Here is a 12,500-nt window from a genome sequence, read left to right on the forward strand (position 1 = left end):
GGCTACATGTACCCGCTCCACCTCTTCTCCACCACCACCACCACCACCACCAGGCGCTACCATCACCACCACCACAACCACCACCACTACTACCACCGCCGCCAACACCACCTCCACCACTCCTCTCCGTCTCTCCACACGCCTCCCTCTCTCCCTTCCTTCTCCTCTTCCTTTTCCTCTTCCTCTTCCTCCTTGTCCTCTTCCTTGTCCTTTTCCTCTTCCACCTTGTCCTTGTTCTCCTTCTCCTCCACGTCGTCTCTTTTCTAACATGGTAACGTGTCTGAGGAAAATTGAGTTTTGAAAAGAGGGGAAAAAACAAGAGAAGTGGTGTAACATACGGTTGTTTTTCCCCTCCCTCACCCGGACAGTGGAAAAAAAAGTATATATAGACAATTTTTTTCCTCCCACTCCTGACTCATCGACTGCCCCTCCACGCTGGTTTTGTTTTTGTTGTTGTTTGTTTTGATGTGAGAGCGTGAGGGTGTCTGCGTGGTTGTTATTGTTATTGTTATTGTTGTTGTTGTTGTCGCTGTCTCGTTCAGCGGATTAAGTTTATTTTTGTGTTTTTTTGTCATTTTCCGTCTGCTTTTTCCCTGCTTGCCCTCTCACCCATCGTATTTTTCCCCTCAGATGGACTGCAAAGGCTAGAAACCAAAACAAACCCCAAAAATAGTAAAAAAAAAAATAAACAACTGCATTTTTGTAATTGGCACAAACAAAGGAGAGGGAACGAGTGATAAAAATAATAATAACAAACGAAGGAACAATTGGACAAAAAGAAAACAAGAGAGAAATTCCATATATATTTTTTCTATCACTACCTGTAAATTATTCTTCTATACTGGCGAGTGAATCTTATTTTGGATAAATGACAACAAGACGATTTTTGGGAGGAAATTTTGAGTGAAAATCCTGGTTTTTTGAATAAGCCGTGACACCAAATTTTGACGAACCCTCTTTCCTTCCCATTCCACCACCACCACCTCCTCCTCCTCCTCCTCCTCTTCCTCCTTCTCCTCTTCCTGTCTCCCCTCCTCTTCCTCTCCTCCTGGTATATGTGACATTAAGTTAACCAGCGCCTCTCTTCGTCTGTCTATCTACTTCTGTCTGTCTGTCTATCTGTCTGTTTTCCCTTCTTATTCTCCTCCTTCCCTTTCTCCTCCATCTCCTCCTCATCTCCTCGAAAGTGAAAGACTCGTGGAGATATTTCCCGGCGCGTGATCCGAAAGTGAGAGAGAGAGAGAGAGAGAGAGAGAGAGAGAGAGAGAGAGAGAGAGAGAGAGAGAGAGAGAGACTTCCCCGGATCAAGAGGAGACTGTGAGATAGAAAGAAAACAGCGGGAGACAGAGAGAGAGAGAGAGAGAGAGAGAGAGAGAGAGAAAGAGGAAAAGAGACCAGCGTCATCTTCACTTCAAGACATTTTCTCTCCGTCTCTCCAAGGAACGGAGGGAGAGAGAGAGAGAGAGAGAGAGAGAGAGAGAGAGAGAGAGAGAGAGAGAGAGAGAGAGAGAGAGAGAGAGAGAGAGAGAGAGTTGAGAGAGAGAGAGAGAGAGAGAGAGAGAGAGAGAGAGAGAGAGAGAGGGAGGGAGACTGAGGCACACACGAGGAGGGAAAGAAAAAGGAAACGAGTGAGAGGCATACAAGTCGTGTTCTCCTCCTCCTCCTCCTCCTCCTCCTCCTCCTCCTCTACTCCTCCTCTTCCTCCACCTCCTCTTCCACCTCCTCCACCTCCTCCTCCTCCTCCCGGGAACACCTGAGGATTCTCTCTCCACTTCGGCGTCCCTCCAGCTCAGCATCATGACGAGTACACCGCCACTTAGCAAACTCCGCCTCTCCTCTTTCCTCTCCCAAAGCTTGTGAGTATAAGAGAGACCAGTAGAGATAAGTAGAGATAAGAAGAGACACTGGAGATAAAACTGTAGTGGTTGTAGTGGATTATATGGTGCATTGGTAGAGATAGGGAGAAATGTGTTGGTGTTTGGAGTGAGAGATTAGAGAGAGAGAATGAGGGTGAGACACAGAGAGAGAGAGAGAGAGAGATGGTAGTTAGAAATTGAGTTTTTTAATGTTTGTGTATCTTGAATCTGTTTATCTGTCTGTGTGTTTTTTTTGTTTTGTTTTTGTTTATCCATAGATGTGTTTGTTTATGTTCGGGATTCAGTGTTAAAGAAATTAGAAGCAAGACTATTTTTTTTTTTATCTTAGCTCTTTCTCACTCCCTCTCTCTCTCTCACTCTCTCTCAGTCACGCGTCTCTCACCTGTCTTCGTAAAGTTGACAAGTAGAGGAAAAGGTGTGAAAGTGTAGCTGTCCAGGTGAAACAGGATGCCTTAAGCTTACCTGGCTCACCTTTGCTTCATCTCTCCCCCTCTCCCTCTCTCCCCACTCCCCTTGCACTCACACCCACCCCCGCTCCTTTCCCCTCCTCACCCGTACCTTAGTAGTGCCGCCAAAGTGAGAGAGAGAGAGAGAGAGAGAGAGAGAGAGAGAGAGAGAGTGAGAGTGAGTGTGTGTGTTTGTGTGTGCTACAGGTTGTTATTTCACAGGTGGCTCCTTGTTTATTTGTTTGTTTGTTTGTTGGACTGGATGTTTGTTTAGCAAGGAACATAACCCTTTCTTAGAGTCACTGGTGGTGTTGTAATTGTTGTTGTTGATGTTGTTGTTGTTGTTGTTGTTGTTGTTGTTGTTGTTGTTGCACTTGAGGTAACACTGAAGACCTTGCAAAACAGGTGTGGTTACTGTGTTGTTAGTACCTCTTACACTTGCCTCGCCTACACACCTCACCTGCCTCCTGTGTATATGTGTGTGTATGTAAACTAGGTGTACACACATGCAGGTGCACATATATATATACGTACATACATACATACATACATACATACATACATACATACATACATCACACTTCCGTATATTCTTATCACCCGCATCACTTCTCGACCTTGTGTATGTGTGTGTGTGTGTGTGTGTGTGTGTGTGTGTGTAGCAGGAACACCTGTGCACTTACTCATGCAACACACACACACACACACACACACACACACACACACCTAGTTGCTGTATTTAAATAGTCACTTGATGGAGGTCAATGATTTAATTCACCAACACCTGTTATACACACCTGCTGCACACCTGTCCACTCCCGCAGCGGCCATCGAGCACACGCAAACACCACAACACACCTGCACCGTTCATGGATCCACCAAACCTGCCTCATTACACACCTTCACAATTCAGGCCACAATTTCAATCCTGAGATCAGATAACCTAACCACACCTATTATAAGATATTTTACTCACAAACCTACACACAGGTATCTCACTCACACACCGAGGAAATGCTCGCTAATGCATCCCCACACCTGTAGGAAGCCATTTTACACCTTACCAAACCTCCCAAACCTGCAAACAGCCAGTCATACCACCACACCTGGAAAAAAGTCAGGTATTATCCAGGCATTTCACTCCACACCTGCATAACTCACCAAGGCACAAACACCCCAATATACACCTGTCCCCAGCCCAGCCCAGGTACAAAAGCCCTCCCTGATCCCTTCCACACCTGCACGAGACAGGTATTAAGTCACCTGTCACACCTGATTAATTACCGCCTATTTCTCGATGCACACCTGGTGGTAGGATTTGAGGTAGTTTATTTAAAGAGGTATTGTTAGTGACCTTAATGATGTTTATGTGTGTTGTAGCTCAGTTGATGGTTATTTGATTCTAGATAGGATTAATTTTATTTTATGGGTGGTTTTGTTCATATTGTGAATGTTTTTTATCGTATATTCATTAGGGAGAGTTTTAATTGTTAATTTTTTATATTTTTGTGGTTTATTATGTATAGTTTGATGTATTTATGGTTAGTGTACATTTAGATATACATTTTTTTTATATGTATGCATTTGATTACTGATATCTTTGTCATATATTTTTTGTCTATTTTATGTATAAGTTATATTCATGTTTACATTCCTATATAATCTATGTTTTCATTTATATACATGCAATTGATACATTTGATACATGCATTAATTATGAATCTCCTATGTGTATGTATGCATTTATGTATCCATGTCGTGTGTAGGAGAGAGTTAGTATGGATATCATCTATGGATTTGTATACATAGATTTCAGTTTACTTTTGGCCATGCATATGTGTCGTTTTAATACAGGAATTTATTTATTGATTTACTTAAACATTTATCCATTTTTTATTCGCTTATTCATAACAGGCGAGGACATCAATTAATATATTACAGGATGATTTTTTTTTTCAACAGTTATTTAATTTTCATCACTCATTCATTATTCATTATGATTTAGAAAACGAGATCGACTTACTGTCTTGCTATGCACACTGACGGGACTGTGTGTGTGTGTGTGTGTGTGTGTGTGTGTGTGTGTGTGTGTGTGTGTGTGTGTGTGTGTGTGTGTGTTAGTGATGGTGATGAGGTGTTTGTGTGCCAAATTATCATAAACTGACTACCGGAATATTGTGTGTGTGTGTGTGTGTGTGTGTGTGTGTGTGTGTGTGTGTGTGTGTGTGTGTGTGTGTGTGTGTGTGCAGTGCGGTCGTAGAAAACAAGCCACTCCTGCCTGATTCCACTAATTATAACGATCATAATAGGACCTTCGTTATTGCTGAGAGAGAGAGAGAGAGAGAGAGAGAGAGAGAGAGAGAGAGAACTGGTTGGCTTTAGTGGAGTGGAAGAGACAGGGGAAGACAAGTTATTCACACACGCACGCGCACCTCACACACACACACACACACACACACACACACACACAAGGAAAGAGACGAGCAGTGTTAACAAAAAGGGAAATAATGAAAGGAAGAGGAAATATGAAGAAATATGAAGGTATATATAAACGCAATGATAATGGTGATGATAGTGATAATAATGGTGCGGTAATGATAATAATGAATACACAAAGGAATCTCTCTCTCTCTCTCTCTCTCTCTCTCTCTCTCTCTCTCTCTCTCTCTCACTGTGGATCCTGCCCTCCCTCCCTACATCCTTCCTTCCTTTCCTCTCTTTTCCTCTCTACAAACTCTCCCTTCATCTCCTCTCCCTCTCCCTCCTCTTCCTCTCCCTCTCCCTCTCCCTCTCTCTCTCTCTCTCTCTCTCTCTCTCTCTCTCTCTCTCTCTCTCCCTTCAGTATGAGGTTTGGAACATCAACACGCCCTGACAAAGGCTCTCTTCCTCTCTCTTCTTCTCACCCACTCTCCCTCCCTCTCCCTCCCCCTCTCTACCTCTTCCCTTTCTTTCCCATTCTACTTCCGAACCGTTATCCATCCGTCCTCGAGACTCTCTCTCTCTCTCTCTCTCTCTCTCTCTCTCTAGTATGTATCGTCCTCTTCTTTTCCCTCTTTTCTCGACGTTTCCATATCATTCCATCATTTCTCCTCTTCCTCCTCTTCTTCTTCCTCCTCTTCTTCCTCCTCTTCCTTTTCTTCCTCCTCACATACTCCATCTCCGTCTCCGTCTCTTCCTCCTCCATCACCTAAAGCCTCTCCCCATGATGCAGGACTGAGGAGGAGGAGGAGGAGGAGGAGGAGGAGGAGGAGGAGGAGGAGAGGAGGAGGAGGAGGAGGAGGACAAGAAGGCAATACAATCGGCAACATTCTTTTCCTTCATTGTCTGTTTTCTTTGTTTTATTTGTCCTTTTACTATTCTCCTCCTCCTCCTCCTCCTCCTCCTCCTCCTCCTCCTCCTCCTCCTACTTTAATAATCCTTTTGGTGTAGACTTTTTGTAATGTTTTTTTTTGTAATTGTTTCTTATCAGTTTTTTTTTCATTGTTTTAATTTCCCTTCAGTTAATTAATCAATATTATTATTTTGCCCATTTTTTTTATTCTTGTTTTTTAGCATGGTTCTAATTGTGCTACTACTGTTATTACTACTACTGCTACTGCTACTGCTACTACTACTACTATTTCTACTACTACTACCACCACCACCACCACCATCTTCATCATCACCACCACCACCACCACAGCCATCATCATAATAATCACCATTAATATTACCAGTATTCTGATAGCACCTTCCTTAATTAATCTTTTCACTCCCTCACCATTTGCATCACTCTATTCCTCTCACCATTAAGGGATTGGATAAGTTTCAAGATGATGTTTATATTCACCAGGATGTTTGAAAATTGTATCTCTATCGTCTATTTTCGTTGTTACCTTCACTGTTTTCTTCATTATTTGTTTTTACTGTTTGTCATCTTTATTTTGTCTTTTTTTATATTTTTCTTGGTATTTTTTTATATTCATCATTTTTGCTTTCTCTTGATTGTTATTGGTGATTTTTTTCTCTGCTGTTCTCTTGTTTTTTATTCGTTTTTATTGTATGTTATCTTTATTTACTCATTTTTTTATTTTCTTGGTGTTTTGTTATATTTACCATTTTTCTCACGTATATTTTGCTTTTCCTCGTTTTTAATTGGTGATTTTTGTCTCCGCTGCATCCCATCATCTTTCTTTACCTCTTTCTCCTTCGTAATTGTTGATTTCATTAATATCGAAATGTCATTCTCTTTTTATCATCCTTATTTACTTCTCTCTCATTAATAATTGGTGCGTTGATGAAGATTGAAAGGCGTTTCTTGTCATTTCTCGTCATTATTATTTATTGTTTTCTCATTAATAATTCTTGATTTAATGAAGACTGAAATATGATTTTAACCCTTTCAGTATCATAACGCGTTTTCCTATTCATTCTGCTGACTATTTAGTAATATATTGCAGCTTCAGAAACTTATGCTGGGAATAGAATAGTGAAGGCTCTGGATGGCTAATAATCTTCTGACCACCTTAGACCCTTACTAATCTTAATAAAATCTTCCAATCATACCCCAAAACTCATGGCAAAAAATGCGTCTCAGTACTGAAGGGGTTGATATTTTTCATTATTATTCCTCTCTCATTAAATGGTGGTTTACTGAAGGCTGAAAAGTCTGTAATATTTATCATCATTATCATTCATTCTTATGTCAGTGTTGAATTGGTAAGGACAGATAAATGTCTAATAAATCTCATCATTCTCATTTTTTTCTCATTTATAATTGTTCATTTGCTGTGGACTGAAAAATGTCTGTCAAGTCTCATCATGATCTTTTATTTTTCTTTTCTCATTAATAATTGATTTAATGAAGACTAGAAAATGTCTCAGAATATTTCATTTTTTCATTCACTTCCTTCTCATTAAAAACTGTTGCTTTGATTAAGACTGAAAACTCTTAATCATATTTTTCGTCTCCTTTATTTACTCTTCGTAATTGCTGATACTTTGAACACGATAAAAGAAAAAAAAATAACCTTTAGCACTGAAAGACTTAAGACAAACCTTTCAGATACACTTTTACATATTTCAGTTTATCTTATTTTTTAGTCTCCATGGCATCTTCTTCTACCTGGCAACACTACTGTACCTTAACCCTCTACGTATTTGCTGATATTTAAGTCCCAAAAAAAGAAAAAAAATTCACGTGTAACACTGAAAGACTTAAGACAAACCTTACAAATAAATCTTTATAAATAGTTTATATTTATTAATCTTCATGGCATCTTCTACCTGGTAACATTACTGTACCGTAACCCTCTTCATAATTGCTGACATTTTAAAGCTTCAAAAAAAGAAAAAATATCACCTATAGCACTGAAAGACTTGAGACAAACCATTCAGAAACAACTTTTTATATATTTCACTTTATCTTTTTTTTTTAATCTTCGTGGCTTGTTCTCTTATCAAGCAACAGTACTGCACCATAACGCTCTTCATAATTGCTGATACTTTTAAAACCATCCCTTAAAAATAATCATCTGTAGCAGTGAAAGATTTAAGACAAACCATTCAAATACACTTTTATATATTTCAGTTTATTAACTTTTTGTAATCTTCAGGGCATCTTCTGTTCTCAGGCAACAGTACTGCACCATAACGCTCTTCATAATTGCTGATACTTTTAAAACCATCCCTTAAAAATAATCATCTGTAGCAGTGAAAGACTTAAGACAAATACAAAACACACCGTTATATATTTCAGTTTATTATATCCTTCTTAAATCTTCAGGACATCTTCTCTTATCAAGCAACACTTCTGCACCGTAACTCTCTTCATAATTCCTGATACTTTAAAGGCAAATCATCTATAGCACTGAAAGACAAATACACCTTTATATATACACCTTTATATATATTCAGTTTATCTTTTTTCTCAATCTTCATGGTGTCTTCTACCTGGCAACACTACTTCACCGTAACCCCGTAACCCATTCAAATACATCTTTATATATTTCACTTTATCATCTTTTTTTTAATCTTCAGGCTATCTTCCCCTATCTGGCAACACTACCGTACCGTAACCCTAAAATAGCCATACCCTTTTCCCCTCTTTTTTTCCTCTCCTCTTCCTTCCCCTTACCTCTCTTTTCTTTTCATCTTTTCCTCCCCAGGGAAAAGATAACGGCGCTCTTAAACACGTACTGAAAAAAAAACTTTCCGCTCTTTAAGTAATACCAGAGGGAAAAATGTATTGTTCCTTAATCACACACGAGGGAAAAAAGGGAGAATTTTTACCATTTTCATCTATTTTTCCTTCTAATTTCATTGTGTATTAATTTTTTTTTCTATTTTATTTTATTCTGCCTTTTTTTTTGCTTCTACATTGCTATTTTTGTATCCTCCTCCTCCTCCTCCTCTTCTACCATATCATATGTAGTGTCCCTAACCTCCTCCCTCTAATTGATCTCCTCCTCCTCCTCCTCCTCCTCCTCTTCCTCTTCCTCTGTATGGCCATTTCCCTTTACAGGCCTATACTTGATATTTCCCGTGAGATAAGAGACCATAGGAGGAGGAGGAGGAGGAGGAGGAGGAGGAGGAGAAGTCTATAATGTGATGAATCGTCAGTATGGGATAGTTTTGGGAGGATGAGGAAGAAGAAGAAAAGAAAATGAGCAGGAGGAGGAGGAATACAAAGGATTACAAAGGAAAACCAAACAGCAACATACCTCTTGGTCCTTTCGAGACTGTTTGGTAACTACTTCTAACTGGCTACAGATGTGAGAGACAGGACAGTACAGGAGAAGGCTCCTCCCCACCCTCCACTCCCTCTGGCTTTCGCTGGCATGGAAAATAATTTGGAAAAGTACCATGCAGTATGGAAAAACTGACATGGAATTTTCAGGAAATGATGGAAGGAAATTCTATTATTCAGCCTACGGTGAACATTATTTTACCCTACGGAGGAGGAGGAGGAGGAGGAGGAGGAGGAGGAGGAGGAAACAAAAGAATAGAACAAAGAAAAGAGAAAGAGAGGTGAGGAAAGTAGAGAAGTAAAGGGAGGTGTTTACTTTGTTGATGTGTCTTGGAGGAGGGGGAAGAGGAGGAGGAGGAGGAGGAGGAGGAGGAGGAGGAGGAGGAGGAGGAGGAGGAGGAGGAGGAGGAGGAGGAGGAAGAGAAGGAGGAGGAAGAGAAGGAGGAAGATGGGTGGGGTTCTGTGTATTTGGGGAGAGGTGTTTGTATATAAGTGTGTGTGTGTGTGTGTGTGTGTGTGTGTGTGTGTGAGAGAGAGAGAGAGAGAGAGAGAGAGAGAGAGAGAGAGAGAGAGAGTACGTATTGAGTTGTAATGTGGGTAGGGTATTGCGAGGGTTTTAGGGGATGAAGTGTGGGGAGGAGGAGGAGGAGGAGGAGGAGGAGGAGGAGGAGGAGGAGGAGGAGGAGGAGGAGGAGGAGGAGGAGGAGGAAGAGGAAGACTGAAGCTTAAATCGGATAGTTTGTAAGCCATTGCGAAGCTTAAACTGTCTTGCAATTCTCTCTCTCTCTCTCTCTCTCTCTCTCTCTCTCTCTCTCTGTCACACGGTTATATAATTCCCTCATCTAATTAAGGGGACAAACAAATGCCACACACACACACACACACACACACACACACACACACACACACACACACACACACACACACACACACACACACACACACAGCCATTTAATCTCTACTGTTATGAAGCGCTCTCGGTTATTTAAATGGCTTAGACTCACTGTATTTCCTCCTCATCATTATTATTATTATTATTATTATTATTATTATTATTATTATTATTATTATTATTATTACTGTTCTTACCTTTTCTCGTCCATACTGGGATAAAAATACTAGTAGGCAGTAAATCTTGTTCATCCTGTCTTGGGGAGTAGGAGGAATGATCTATGGGGAGGAGGGGAAAAGAGGGGAGAGGATAGGGAGACTGTAGAGAGATCGAAGGTAAGGAAGGGGAGGAGAAAATAACTATAGGTAAGGGAGGGATTAGGGGTTAAGTAGAGGGGAGGGAGAGATGGGAGAAGGTGAGGGGAGAATGGGGAGATAGATGAGGAGTGAGAAACAGTATGGAATAAAATGGGAGATTAAAAAGAGAGATGAGAGGAAGAAGAGAAGAAAAATGAGGAAGAGGAGGAGAGAATGCGGAAGGAAAAAGGGGAGAAATAAGTAAATTGGGGAAGGCAAAGACTGGGGAGGGAAGAGGGGAGAGAGATAGCTGCTTTGGGGAGAGAGGGAAAATGTTGAGGAAAATGAGGGAAGGGGTGATAGAAATATATAATTAGGGAAGGGTAGAGAGAGAGAGAGAGAGAGAGAGAGAGAGAGAGAGAGAGAGAGAGAGAGAGAGAGAGAGAGATTAAAGGGGAGGAAGGGAAAGAGGGGAGGGACATGTTTAAGTGACCAATAGTAATGCGGAATGGATTAACACGCCAACCAATGAGCGTTCAGGAATAAAAACTAATGAAAAAATGGAAAAGCGAGGGAAAAAAAGTCACTAGAGAGGAAGAAAAGCGAGAAAAAAGTCACGGGAGGGAAAAATTTGTGTAAAATGTTAGGAAAAGAGAAAACACTAATTGAAAAGAGAGAAAATATCGGAGAATCAGTGGAGAGAGAGAGAGAGAGAGAGAGAGAGAGAGAGAGAGAGAGAGAGAGAGAGAGAGAGAGAGAGAGAGAGAGTTTGGCAAGTACCTGTTCTGGAAGGTGACTGGCGGAAAGGTGTGAATGATGGGACCAATAGTGGTGTTGGGAGGAGAAACGAGTGAGTGAGAGGAAGAGGGAGAGAGAGAGGGAGAGGTAGAGAGAGAGAGAGGGGGAGATCTGGGAGCTACTTAGGTGTGAATGGCACTCAGCAGGTGGCTCTTGAGAGAGAGAGAGAGAGAGAGAGAGAGAGAGAGAGAGAGAGAGAGAGAGAGAGAGAGAGAGAGTGAGTGGTGTAATAATGTAACAAATAATGAAATAGTACGAAAATTTGATAGTGTAGTGAAATTTTCTGGTTGCGAAAGAGAAACGTGAAAGAATGAAAAGAAGAATTGAAGAATTTGGACATTTTATAAATTTGATAATGGCTTCCGCGCCTCAGTCTGTCAGGACCAAGCGAAGAGAGATGAAAAGAATGAGAGGAGAAAAGAGAGACGCAACCATGGATAAAGAAAACGACAATAACTTTAATGGACTCACTATTCTGAACGGGAATTTGAGAAAAGAATATGATGTTATAATCAGTAATACTTTTAATACTGGGTTATATTTTCACCTTAAGATTTGTGTAAGGATTAGACTATTTTATTGACATGAAGAAGGGTCTACGGAGGTCAAGATATTAATGACTAGAGTCTTCACCATTTCAATCCCCCACAAGCTTCTGAATCTGCATAAAAGCACCAAATAGTAAGCAGAATGGAAATGCGTCATGGTACTGAAAGGGTTAAGGAAAATGATGAATATAGAAAGATTGTAAAGAAATGTATACTTTTATGATTGTGATTCTATGTTTCCTTTCCCTAATAAGAAAAAAAACATAAAGAAAAGATGGAAAAAAATGAAAAAGGCAAAAAAAAAAAAAATCAATTAACTTATCTCAATCGAAAATAAAAATGATTATATACCTAGAAAAGTCCAGAATTTTTCTTGTCCCATTAAAAAGACAACAGATAAATGAAAGATGAGTAAATGAATATATAGATAAAAATAAAGAAAAATTTCACTAGATCCTCTAATTGGAATGAACTAAAACAAATTATAAATAACAAAAAAAGTAAGAAAAAGAAAAAAAATAATTGATATGGCCATCGATGTAGCTATACCATATTAGGAAGAAAAAAAATAGAAATAGAAAATAGAAAATTAATACTACACACCATCGCTAATAAATAAAAAAAAAAAAAAGAGAGAAAAAAGAGAGGGATAGAAAAAGTGGCCATTTACTAAAGAGATGAATGGTATTGGCGGAAAGTGTGACCAATACCTAGGGGGGAAGGGAGGGAAGGGGACCCATACCTGGCGAGTGGTACAGGTGTGGTAATGGCAGGTGTGGCCACTCACTCTCCGAAAGGAAGGTGTGTGGCGGGCGGCGGGAAATGAAGGGTGAAAATGGAGGGAAAAATGTGTCTGTGTGTGTGTGTGTGAGAGAGAGAGAGAGAGAGAGAGAGAGAGAGAGAGAGAGAGAGAGAG

At 40.2% G+C, this 12,500-nt stretch overlaps 1 protein-coding gene across 17 annotated transcripts in view; it reads left to right on the forward strand.

The window, feature by feature from the left end:
- Positions 1–12,500, forward strand: part of LOC123509487 (synaptotagmin-7-like) — a 406,995-nt gene that overhangs the window by 99,834 nt on the left and 294,661 nt on the right. For 7 of the 17 annotated variants that reach the window (XM_045263794.1, XM_045263798.1, XM_045263791.1 and 4 more), the window contains exon 1: positions 1,561–1,856. The exons of 6 other annotated variants lie outside the window; for them this stretch is intronic. In XM_045263794.1, coding sequence (XP_045119729.1) covers positions 1,798–1,856 — 59 coding nt within the window. In that variant the 5' untranslated portion in view covers positions 1,561–1,797. Of the gene's footprint in view, positions 1–1,560; positions 1,857–12,500 lie in introns of those variants that run through there. 4 more of the 17 variants (XM_045263799.1, XM_045263797.1, XM_045263800.1 and 1 more) reach the window with 1 other exon arrangement.

Source organism: Portunus trituberculatus, chromosome 27 (genome assembly GCF_017591435.1).
Source record: "Portunus trituberculatus isolate SZX2019 chromosome 27, ASM1759143v1, whole genome shotgun sequence".
Taxonomy (NCBI): domain Eukaryota; kingdom Metazoa; phylum Arthropoda; class Malacostraca; order Decapoda; family Portunidae; genus Portunus; species Portunus trituberculatus.